The 13109-nt window shown below is 40.2% G+C and overlaps 2 protein-coding genes across 2 annotated transcripts in view; one reads left to right on the top strand and one right to left on the bottom strand.

Annotated features, from left to right (window-relative positions):
* The first annotated feature begins 413 nt into the window (after positions 1 to 413).
* Positions 414 to 7174, top strand: LOC107750681 (ADP-ribosylation factor-like protein 8A). Its single transcript, XM_016566185.1, has 7 exons — positions 414 to 666; positions 2134 to 2214; positions 3223 to 3296; positions 3381 to 3474; positions 3588 to 3655; positions 3771 to 3841; positions 4438 to 7174. Exons 1-7 carry the CDS (start codon positions 484 to 486, stop codon positions 4485 to 4487), a joined length of 621 nt encoding a protein of 206 aa, XP_016421671.1. The 5' UTR covers positions 414 to 483; the 3' UTR covers positions 4488 to 7174.
* Positions 7175 to 9903: 2729 nt separating this feature from the next.
* Positions 9904 to 13109, bottom strand: part of LOC107750705 (prosaposin receptor GPR37L1-like) — a 3578-nt gene continuing 372 nt past the window's right edge. Inside the window, exons 2-3 of the mRNA XM_016566215.1 lie at positions 12758 to 12871; positions 9904 to 11776 (exon numbers count right to left, since the gene is read on the bottom strand). Coding sequence (XP_016421701.1) covers positions 10865 to 11776; positions 12758 to 12871 — 1026 coding nt within the window. The 3' untranslated portion in view covers positions 9904 to 10864. The remainder of the gene's footprint in view (positions 11777 to 12757; positions 12872 to 13109) is intronic.

The following is a 13109-nucleotide window of genomic DNA, read 5'->3' as shown; positions in this document are numbered from 1 at the left end:
AATTGTAATCGTTCAAAAATGTGTACGTTTTCGATAATTCAATGGATTTAAAAATAGTTATTTATATTTTAATATTATATTATGCATTTATATTGTTACGAACAAATCTAAATTAACATATATAAAATATATATATGTTTTTGCTGAGATTTGACAAAATTTTGCATCGTGATTACGTAATGACGTCATCACGCAACGTCATCACAACATCATTTAGCAACTTTTAGCAACAAATCAACCTTCCTTTAGCAACTTCCCCTGAAAATCAGTTGGCAACACTGTGCACTTGACTAGTTCCAGTACAGAACCTATAGGATGTTGCGCATGCGCGACTGAACGAATCACTCCCCGAGACGACTCGTTCTTCCCGAGTCACATTAAAGATTCGTTCAAAATGACTGAATCGTTCAAGAACGACCCAACACTAGCGCGCATGCCCGTGTCCCGCATTGTTAGGATCAGCTGGATGTGAAACCCCACCCAATGAGGAAGAACGAGCCGCGAGCAGCAGCAGCAGAACCGGACCGAGCTCGAGCCCGCACCATGATCGCGCTATTCAACAAGCTGCTGGACTGGTTCAAGGCGCTCTTCTGGAAGGAGGAGATGGAGCTGACGCTGGTCGGCCTGCAGTACTCGGGAAAAACCACCTTCGTCAACGTGATCGCGGTAATCAAGCCTCTCCTGCCTCTCGCTGTATTACAGGCCTCGCTCGAGTAACGGGTCGCGTGATTACAGAGAGATCGGACACGACTCTGCCGCGGATATGATGTGTGTCAGACCCGGAATCATCAGTGTAGCAGATCAGATACAATGTGTCCGATTCAGCATCCTTAGATGCAATGTATCAGTATGATCAGATACATTGTGTGCACCATTACATCAGATACAACATTATTTGATATAATGTATCATATACAGCATTGTTATCAGATACAATGTATCATATTCATTATATACAGTGTGTCAGATTCAGCATTGCTAGATACTGTGTATCATACAGAATACTCCGATCGGACTCGATGTATCAGAGTTTAGAACTGGATCAGATACAGCATCAGACTCGAAACAGAAGATACAGCTTCAGCATCATCAGATACATTGTGTGCATCATTAGATCAGATAGAATAGATCGGACACTCTAGAGAAGAAGCATCGCATCAGACACAATGTGTCCGATTCAGCATCATCAGGGCAGATAAAATACATATGATACAACATCATTCGATACAGTGTATCGCATACAGAATATCAGACACATTGTGTCGCATAATGCACTGTTAGATTAAAAACAATAAAGCAGACACAACATTAAACACAGTATAGAAGATAGAACATCATAATGTGTCAGATTCAGCATCATTAGATCAGATACAACGTTATTAGATATAATGTGTCACATACAACATCATCAGATCAAATCAGATACTATGTATCGTATATCTAATTAGATACAATGATTCAGATACAGTATCATCAGACACAAACTGACGTAAACAGAATTATTACATTTGTTCATTTAGCCGACACAATGTATCACATACAGTACCATGACAGATACAACATTGTTAGATATAATGTATCAGATCAGATAGGGCTGCACGATTAATCGAATGTGATTGTCATGCGCGTTTTGAACTGAAAGATACGCATGACAATCAGCTTCTGTCGAATCGCGATCTCAATTCCATTTCGATTTATCGTGCAGCCCTACTATCAGACACAAAGTATCAAAGACAGCATTATTACATTCATTCCTTTATCAGACACAGTGTATCAAATACAGTATCATCGGATCAGACACAGTGTATCAGGTTCAGTTGGGGAGATCCTGTCCAGCATCTGATCTACTTGACAGCTGTCAATCAAAACCTCCCGTTTCTCAGCCAATCAGCATCTGGCATTCTGTCCATCCAATCATGTGGTCTGCCTGAACAGTGTTTGAGTATTCAACAGCCACGCCACACACTCGCTCAGGAAGGTCGTCGGTGCATGAATCCAGGCGTTTAGTGGCAGTAAATCACATTAGGAGCCTGCTGTGGAGCTGCAGGGAGGTTTGGTCTGTGATGAAGCAGATTTCGGTCACATCAGGGGGTTGATGTGTAAAACTCTCTGTGTTTGTCTGTCGTCCTGCAGTCGGGTCAGTTCAGCGAGGACATGATCCCTACGGTCGGCTTCAACATGCGCAAGATCACCAAGGGAAACGTCACCATCAAGGTCAGGAGATCTCTGTCTGGAGATTACTCCAATCACACTGCAGAACCAAACAAGCATTTTAAATGTTGATCAAAAATATTAACTTAATTTTTACACGTTTTAGTGTAGACTGTATTTATCAAGCTCAGCCGTTCAACCCTGTTTCCAAAGTTATTGTAAGAAAAATAATCAAAACTAAATGTTCCTTTAGTTTATGGGAAGAATAAGATTATCAATAACTATAAACATAAATTAGCCAGCTCCTCCTGAGTGAGAGCTTCAGGTCAGCTAAATCGGGAACCCTCTTATGCATTTATTTAAAAATATTACAAAAGTCATCTTTAAATAAATAAATCAACATTTTTTGTATTTCACTTTCATATTTCTTTAGTAGTCGTTGCTAGAAAATAGCAAAATCGCATCAGTTTAACATTGTAACGAGACGTTTCAAATTGCAAATTTAAAAGAATTAATATAAAATAAATAGTTTGTTAAAATATAGCTTTATCTGCAACTGTCTTACCCATTAAAATTCAATCATAAATTGCATAGAATTAAAAACATGATATTTTTTATGCATTTAAAAATATAAGTTGTCTTTAAAAATTATATATTTGTATTTATTTTCATGTTTGTTCAGTAGCTATTGCTAGAAAATAGTGAAATCACAATCAGACGTTTAAAATTTTGTAAAAAAGTTGCAAATTTCATATAAAATAAAGAGTAAAATAAAATACTGCTTTTTCTGCACCCATTAAAATTTAAAACATAAAATGCATGAAATTTAAAAATTATATTTTCCGTTTAAAAATACAAGTCATCTTTAAATAATATTTAAATTAATTTCAATTTTAGCAGTTAATGCTAGAAAATCTCAGCATTGTTTTAATTTGTAATTAGATATAGTAAAATATAGTCAAATAAAATAATGCATTATTTACTTAATATAATTGTGTAATAAAAAGACTATAATATATAGTGTTTTACACTGTATTCTAGTAAATGAGTGATAGTGTGTGTGTGTTGTAGCTGTGGGACATCGGCGGTCAGCCGCGCTTCAGGAGCATGTGGGAGCGATACTGTCGCGGCGTCAGCACTATCGTGTGAGTATACTCGTAATCTCAGGTACGTTACCTAAATGCCGTTATGATGTCATGCGTTCCTAACAGATCGCGTGTGTCGTTCAGGTACATGGTTGATGCGGCGGATCCGGAGAAGATCGAGGCGTCGAAGAACGAACTGCACAACTTATTAGACAAACCGCAGCTGCAGGGAATCCCAGTGAGTCTGCCGTGATCATTTCTGCTTCGTTCATGTGTTTAGAGCATGTTTTATAGATTTGTTTTTTGTCTCTATGTGGATATTGGATCATAAAAGTGTCCGTCTTTCCTCAGGTTCTGGTTTTGGGCAATAAGCGAGATCTTCCCGGAGCTCTGGATGAGAAGGAGCTCATCGAGAGAATGTGAGTTCATCTGTAACAGTTCATAACTATATCCAAAGCATCTGAGTCTTTGAAGTTTTAATGCAGTCTGGTTCCGAGCCGATGACTGAAAACGCTTGTTAAATGTGATCTACAGGAACCTGTCGGCCATCCAGGACCGAGAGATCTGCTGTTACTCCATCTCCTGTAAGGAGCAGGACAACATCGGTAAGACTTTAATGATACTATGTTAAAAATACAGGGATTAAACCGCTTGTTTATTAACACTTCTGTGCAGTGTTTATGTTTATATGCTCTATATTACGCTCTTTCTTCAGCGTTTTTCACTTTCTGGCTCTTACCAGCGGTCATAAAAACCCTCTAAATATCAGGGAATTTTAAAATAGTGATTTCTAGGCCCAAAGTCATTAAAATATTTCATACAGATTTTTGTTTTCTCAATGATACTAAAATAACACTGTTAAAAATATTTCCTTATCGCCCTAGCATTTAATAAAATCTTCACAGAAGTCACAGCGATGTCTGTTTTGTAAGTGAATCATTCTTTCGAGACGGTTCTTCTCAATAAATGGTTCACAGATATGCGAGAATGATTCACTAGATTGTATCAAAATGAGTTTCCGTTCTATTAATTACAAATCTGCTGTCTGTGTTACTGTACCTTTAAGACGTCTCTTAAAATGTCTGTGAGCTCTGTGATTGGCTGACTTCTGTGTGTTGTGGGCAGGTCAGGTTGCTGGATATTGAATAAATGCAAATGTGGGCGGGAGATATGTTAATGAGCTCATGGTCATATGTTCCAGACATCACACTACAGTGGCTGATCCAGCACTCGCGGACCCGGAGGAGCTGAGGAGGCGGAGCCAGTGTCTGATTGGAGGAACCGCAACATGTGATCAACTGTATTTTAGGCGCTCTTGATTTCGTTCTAAACAAACAGGCATCCGCCCCTCTCTCTGTGCTTATAAACTAATCCACATCATTTACATCGTTTGAATGTTGATTTTTACTTTTACGCGAATGTGCTTTTTTACGGTTTGTCATGAAGTCACATGACACGTTTAGCTCGCGCGCATCATTCTGCGTGTTTGCTAGGAGATGGGATCAAACCTTGACTCGACGCCCACAGCATCTGTCAGAACTAGTGCTCCCTGGTCACATGCTTCAGGGCGTTCGCGCCGCCATCTTGTTTTAACGTTTTTCCAAGATTGTGCGAACATTCCACATGCTCTTTGATCGTTCCCTGGGAGATTCCGTTGATTTACACTGTTGCTTTGCGTTTAGTAAGATGTTAAATCTTACTATCATTAGCCTGTTAGCGTGACTCGGTGCTGGCGTTGTTTCTACAAACATGACATCATCCCGTAGGCATCAAGGTCACATAGTTTGCGTTAATATTGTAGCATTACGAAATCTTTTCATCTGAAAGCACATGAATCATTCTGAAGAGTTTAACGTGTCCAAATTAAGGTTTTATACGTTTCTTTTGAGTCGCTGTGACTACAGTGTTGTATCGTTGACGTGGGTGGGTTGTCATGGCAACCACATTGTTTGTTTTTTTTAGGAACGTCAGTCTGCGAGCGCGTGCAGAGCAACATCAGTGTTTTATTTGATTCTCGACGGGATGCAATACAGTATCAGGCGACAAATGTTGATCTGTCTCTGTCGGACCCGCAGATCGTTGCGCTAATAAAAACAGCGGAGATGCGGCAAATGTTGCGCGAATCTCCTGCTGAAGTCCAGTGTTGTTTCCGAACGCTGTTCCTATTGGGGAGAGACGAAGATCTTGTGATTTTTCTCGCTTTGATTATTTCGTTTACAGCCTGTTTCGTTTTTGTCGCACGTGTGGACGTTTTTGGCTTAAATCATAACGGCTTATAAACGCGTCAGTAGATTATACATATGTAAATTGACATATTTTGGTTGTTTTTGGCATGTTTTTTCACAGTGTTTTTCGACTGGATTATGTAAATAGCAACTTAAACCAAATGAGATCTCCCTCCTGAGCATTACGGTGTTTGTCTTATTGTGATTAGCATCCTATGATAATAATAACGATAATAATAACAAAGAAGACCCCACTCATATCACAGCAATCTGAACAAACAGATTGTGTGTGTGTGTGTGAGAGAGAGAGAGAGAGTGTGTAAGCGATGGTGTTTGTGTACGGATGCCGTCATGTAGACTAGAGTAATATTTACTTTATAAATGCCGAAGGTTTATTCTGTTGATTTTTCGCAATTGCTAATCACTTTATATTCATCTTCACTAATGTTTGATTGTCATTAGTTCATCGTCTACACAAGAGTGAACGACGCAATGCGACAAAATGGCGGTAATCAACACTGCTGCACTGGTTACGAAGTCATGTTACAAAGTCGACTTTGATGTTACGAAGTTACAATAATCACCATAGTTACAAAAGGTATTTTTACTACAATTCGACTGTTATCAAAACGTGCTGCAAACAGCTTTGTTGACAATAGCAGTCGTTACGAAGCCAACTTTTAGTTCTGTACAAAGTTGTGCGCTTGCGACAGCATTAGTATAATGAAGCCGACGTAACAAAGTTGATTTTGACAGTAATTTGCGAAGTCAAACTATGAAGTTACATTCATACTTTAAGTTCGTAAAAGGCATTGTCAAAATCAACTTCATAACAGTCATTTACGAAGTCAACCTAATGAAGTCGACTTTGTTGATTATACCCAAGTCTTTTTCGAAGTCAACCTAGTTGCGCACAACTTGCGCAACATCAAGTTCGTAAATGACTTTGTTGAAGTTGATTTGCAAAAGCTAACCAAGTCAACTTCGTTGATTTTATTGACATCTTTTACGAAGTTATACTAATGAAGTCGTTTTCATAATTCACTTGGATAGCTAAGTGGATTCAAACTGTTACGTGACTTTGTTAGGTTCGTAAATTACTTTGTAAAAGTCACTTATGAAGTCATCCTCCAGTTCGTTAATGAAGTGTGGAGCACTTTATGGATTATGACGGTCGGATTGTTGCTTTGTCGTGTTGTGTTACTTGATTCGCCATTGATCGCAGAACGTTTGTTTTTCTGCTGCTCTTGTTGTTCATGTTCACTCCTTTCATCATGAGCTCATCTGGGCTCTCGTCATCTTCTGTATGCGTGTTGATTCAGTTATTTTTTTTATGTCTAATTACATGTGGCCATAATGTTTCTTTTGATATTTTAATTGTTTGTAGCAGTGCCGCTCTTTTATTTGCTGGGGAATCATGCGATTTCACCCCTGCATGACTCATTATGGGATGGAGCTGGTTGCCGTAGTTACTGTATAATCAGCGTGTGATTGGACCGAGCTCGATTATGTTCTCCCCCCCCCCTTTATATGGATCAGACAGTAACTTTTTAAAGCAGTCATATAACAGGTGTTTCTGTACGAGACTCGATCAGTTGAGTTGTTCATTTGGGATCTTTCTATTCTCTCGTGCTCGCGGTGATAACTACATGTTGTTCTTGTTGTTATTTACAGATTATTTAAAAATGAAATTAAATGATTTCCCTCTCAGAACCACGGTTTGTTCTTTCTTTAATGAAGATGTGGTTTTGATTTAAGGTCTAATTCAGTGATACTGGACAAATCTATACTTCATGAGATTCATTTAAAAATAAAGGAGAAAATGTTGCTTTTTTAAGGAACTTTATTAGGAAAGTAAAAACATACAGAGTTTAATTTGGTGCTTTTGACTTAAATGTGAAGTGAAAAGTAGCATTCAGAATAGCATACTATCATACTATATTTTTGTAGTATGTGCTGTGCACCATGTTTAACTTTAGTACTTGCGGAACGCTTAATGATATACAAGTATGCGGTATCCCACAATGCAATGTGCTCAACCTACCTTAAAAAAAATAGTATGCAGTACAAGTAATATACTGTGCACTAAACAGTGAGCTTCAGCTTCTCCAGCAGAGGTCAGTAGAGACATACAAATATTTCTCTGATTAATTATTAATAAGATGAAATCTCTTCAACAGTTTTTTTCTCTTAAGATTAACTAAACGTTTCCTGATTTGACGTGAAAAATAAAAAATACTTATTAAACAGTAATACATGTTAAATTATTATCTGTCCCAAAATAAATGATTATATTAATTGATTTCATACTGAAATTACACAAACTCAGAGATCCAAACCCCCAGCAACCGCATAGAAACCGCGCACTACACTAACGTCACATCAGCGGCTTTCGCGCTCTTTTTATTCAAACGTACACAGACGTTCCCGCGCTCTGTTGGTTTTAGCGAGTTAACGGGGTTCATGTGAGGTCTGTCTGCGCACATTCATCCCGTCGGACCCCTCGCTGCTGTTGGTTTTGGCCTCGGACTCTGTTATTCAGCCGGTAGGATGTGAGAAGGCCAGAGGTCAGTGTTGTCACGGAGACGGTGACAGCGGATGTCCAGCGGGTCTGATCCGGCTCATGCCAGCGGAGCCCGCGGTCTTCCTGCTCCGCGGACGGACGTCGAGCCCCGCGGCGCTGCTGACGGTCGGTTCCGCCGAGCCCGCGGTGATCTGGAGCGGCCTTGAGAGGGTTTCCACGGCGATCTCACGCGGAGCAAAACAAACGGTGTCAGAGAGCCGTCAACCCACACAAAACACACACACACACAACTCTTGAATGAATATATAACGAACACACACTGACTCTGAGGAGACTTTCACACAACTTATTTACTTACACTACAGTACTGTGGTGGTTTCCCTTAAACATGTCGTTAAATACGTTATTGGAATACTGCAGTACTTTAATATGAATATGTCAAACACTCAGTACCGTGGTAACACCACAGTACTGTTTTCAATGTGTCAGATCAGTATTTTTTATGATGCTGATTGTCATTCATGAATTCACATCTGTGACAAAATAAGCCTCTGTGAGAGACACTGTGGGTTTATAGTTTAGGAACAAAAGTGTCCACAGAAGTGAGTTAAATGTGACAAAACCTCCTTTTGTGAACATCTGGGGACGGCTTCATTTAAAAAAAGATTCATAATGTTTTTTTAAATTATTATTTAAAGACATATGGGTTATGGAAGTCCGTTTCCGCCACTGAATAAAAAAATAAAAAAGGTAATTGCGACTTTTTATCTCACAATTCTGACTTTTTTCTCAGAATTGCGCGATACGAACTCGCAATTTTGACTTACTTTCTCAGAATTGCATGATATAAACTCGCAATGGCGAGACAAAGTCGCAATTCTGATTAATAAAGTCAGAACTGCGAGATATAAACTCACAGTTCTGAGAACATAGTCTTTTTTCCCCCCTCAAAATTGGACTTTATAACTCGCAATTGTGAGTTTATATCTCACAATTTTGAGAAAAAAGTCAGAATTGCGAGATATATACTCAGAGGTCGCCATAGCAACAGTGCGCTAATCGAGCGTTTTCGTTAATAATAGTATTCAACAGCAGATACACAGACGAAATACTTTATTTTAGATTTATATTTTACAAATATATCCCAAAATTGTTTATGAATAAAATATATATCATTTTACATGTAATATTATTTGAACATTTAATAATTTAAAACATTTAAAAAATATTTTCATTCAATGTCACAATTTCACCACAAGGGGCGCTGTTGTGGAAATTGTTCTTTCTTTTCAGCTCAGATAATCTTTCTGATCAAGTTTTGTAAATTTACATAAACTCATGTTTATATGTAGCTACCTGAATATTATCTGGTTTAATAGCACAACGTTTTAAGGAAATTCCATCACGCTCTGAGGTTTGTTACCACATGGCAAACTTCAAAAGATTGTGCCCCAAGAATCAGCTTGAAACTTTTTTTTTTTTTTAAGTGTAAAACACACTCTTGACCTCATTCTGTACGGTTCATGACAGCACAGAGCGTTTAATCCACCCCAGATTACTTGTTACCCCATTCTTCCCGCGGAGCCCCTCCGTGTTACCCACATCAACGCGAGGGTCCCGTCTCCACGACAACCGGCGATCCGAGAGAATGTCGCGTCTGTTTCTGATCCGCCGCTGTTTGGAGTCTGAATGCCGAAAGCTGGCGTGTGAAAGTCGCATAGCAACCGCTCAGGGGCCGCTATTGATATTCAGCGCGGGGGCCGCGGCTCGGGAACAATACGGCCCTTATGGGCCCCCACGGCTCCTCCTGAGAATCTACTGTAGGAGGAAAATCACTTCAGAACAGCCAAGAGACAGCAGTTCAACTGTGTGTGCGTTTCTTTCACACAGACCACCGGTCACATAAGTACAAATCCTTTAAGCGTTTGTGTGAGTAAAACAGAGAAGCAATAAGTTTGCAAAGTTTACGTAACATATTCAAACTCTTTTATTGGCTGCAACCAAGTACAAAAAAGAAATACAAAAGATTCGATGCTAACCATATGTTCAGCTATATCAGGTTCACTTTGCTATTATAGTCATTACTATCTAATGTGTTAAAGTTGTAAAGTTTTTTCAGTATTTTCCCATAGTTCATAGAGTCGTTTGTCTCTGCTGAGAGTTTGTAAAGTCGTTTAATTCCAGCAGAGATTCAGACAGTCTTTGATATGTGAGACAGACTCAATAAAACACAACATTTCTTCTTCAAAACTTATAAAGGTTGATCTGAAAAGACGATTTCTGTTTTTCCAAAACATACTTTCATTTTTAAACACTGACAATTTAAAGATGAAAATTCATTAAGTGCATAAAAACACAATGTTTTCAAGTTTGCCGCAACTGTCCATCCAGCAGTACAAAGTTTATGGATAAACAAAATATTAGTTATTAATTCCAATGAAATACAATAAAGTTCACAATTTCTTTGTATTTCTGTAGTGTAGAAGTGATGGATCTATAAAGAAAATAGACGTACAGACTGAAATACAGCAACTAAACGAGGATTTTAAATCGCTAAATGTGAGACAAAACAAAACTGATTGAATGAACAGAAAATTGCGTTTCTGTGTTTAACTCTCCTCATCCAGCGGTGAGTGACGGCATGATAATTCTATAGCTTATAACATTTTTATTTTATATTTTTAATTTAATAAAATATTGTGATAATTTATTAACACATTTTTTGTGTTCTGCACACAAAATAAAGTCGTATAGGTTTGGAACATTTAAATGGCAACAGAATGATCTTTTTGTGTGAACTGTCCCTTTAAGAGTGTTAGCGATGGGCGATATTTCATTCACAGTTTTTATAAGTGGACACTGATTCCAACGTTCCGAGATCAACACGGCGTTCCGATGATCAGCTCGGCCGTACCATCCTTCACTTTATCGAAGAACACCGCGGGCGACGTTCCCGACACGATCTTCACTTTCTCCTCCTGGACAGAGACGGGTGAGGACAGGGACGAGGAGATGGCCGTGGCGTTGGTGGACGAAGACATGGACGACGACGAAGGATCCGGCAGACACTCATCGCAACAGCAGCAGCAGCAGTCCATGAACGCCTGGCCGAGAGAGCGACAGATGCAGAGCAACAGGACGGGCGTCGCTGCCGCCCGGACGAACAACAGGAACTGGCCAATCAGAGCGAGCAGCGCCTTTGTGGCCATGTCTACCTCCACACCCGCGTAAGCCAGAACGAAGTTCCACACGTTTTCCGGCAAACTGCATACGGCGTAAATGGATGCCAAGGCCACCACCGTACGGGTCAGCTGACGCTCTCGCCGCTGCTTCTTCAGAGACGAGGACGCGGAGGACGACGAAGATGACATGGAGGACGGACGCGCGGCTTTGCTCTTGGCGTTCTCGTCCGTGACGTGTCGCGTGAGCAGCTGACACGCGCCGGTGAACAACAGCGGCAGGCAGAAGAAACATCCGAAGGTCCACCACATTCTGGCCTGATGGTACGTCAGCACCAGCGAGTACAGCGTCTCCGGCAGCGTCACGGATGGCTGCTGACTGCACGAGTCCACCGGCAGACCCGTCCGCGGAGACACCTCCTGCTCCAGACGCCACATCAGCAGCTCAGGAGCGGCCAGAACCAGAGATCCCACCCAGATCACCGACAGCTTGGCCAGGATGGACTGACAGGACTCGACCTGCTGCGGCCGCGTCTGAACGCTGGTCACCGCGTGGAAGCGGTCGATGCTGAGCGCGCACAGAGTAAACGTGGTCACGCCGAGAGACGTCACCTGAAAGACACGTCAACAAACACACGTCAGCAACATACAGACTGACATGAAATCACATGACCTGCATTTAACTATGGTAATACTACATTTTTGGACCCATAGCATGGTAAAAAAAAAATTTGGGGGACATGTACAATGGTAAAACCTTTTTTTTTTTTCATATTTACCATGGTGATACCACTCCTTTTTGGATGTCTACTATGGTGATGCCATGTTTTTGAACATGTATAATGGTAAAACCACATTTTTGGGGACATTTACCATGGTTATACCACATTTTTTGGAAGATATCTACTCTGGTGATACCATGTTTTTGGACATGTACCATGGCAAAACCATGTTTTTTGGACATGTACAATGGTCATACCACATTTTTTTGGACATCTACTCTGGTGATACCATATTTTGGACATATACCATGGCAAAACCATGTTTTTTGGACATGTACAATGGTCATACCACATTTTTTTGGACATCTACTCTGGTGATACCATATTTTGGACATATACCATGGCAAAACCATGTTTTTTGGACATGTACAATGGTCATACCACATTTTTTTGGACATCTACTCTGGTGATACCATATTTTGGACATATACCATGGCAAAACCATGTTTTTTGGACATGTACAATGGTCATACCACATTTTTTTGGATATCTACTCTGGTGATACCATGTTTTTGGACATGAAAGATCTGGAAAGCATCTGCTGTGTACAAACATCTGACAGACGTCAGTTTTACATCTTAAAGACACCTTCTAAACGTCTATTTGACATCTGATAGGAAACGTCCTGTAGACGTATTGCAGAAGACGCGCAAACACTAAAAAATAGGTCTTGCAGATGTAAATGCGACGTTAAATAGACGTCTCTGTGATGTACGTGTGCTGTCAGGGTAGATGTGTGTATATGAACAGACTGCCTGATTGGTTGCCTAATTAATTAATTGACTGATTGCGGATTTGATTGGTCACACACCTCCACATATGGCACTATCCTGCAGGACAGATCTCCCATCAGTCGTCTCTTGGTCAGCTCGTTGAAGATGACCACCGGCAGGATGATGTGCTGCGGATGAGCGGGAGCTCCAGTCTGACCATCTCCACAAGTTCTGCTCTTCTAGTTTCTCATCAAGCTCTTGAAGAACGCCAGAATAAAACCTGCCCCCTTGTGGACGATAAACATCACTGTTCACTTGCAGAAAAGTGGAAGGATTTTGGAAAGGTTGTCATGGTGACCCCTGATAACAACGTCGCATTTACATCTGCTAGACGTATTTTTTAGAGCGTTTGCTCATCTGCAATACGTCTACAGGACGTTTCCTATCAGA

This window comes from Sinocyclocheilus rhinocerous, unplaced genomic scaffold, assembly GCF_001515625.1.
Source record: "Sinocyclocheilus rhinocerous isolate Xijiao unplaced genomic scaffold, SAMN03320098_v1.1 scaffold302, whole genome shotgun sequence".
Taxonomy (NCBI): Eukaryota; Metazoa; Chordata; class Actinopteri; order Cypriniformes; family Cyprinidae; genus Sinocyclocheilus; species Sinocyclocheilus rhinocerous.
Note: the sequence above shows the minus strand (reverse complement) of the source record. Positions and strands in the feature narration are given on the sequence as shown.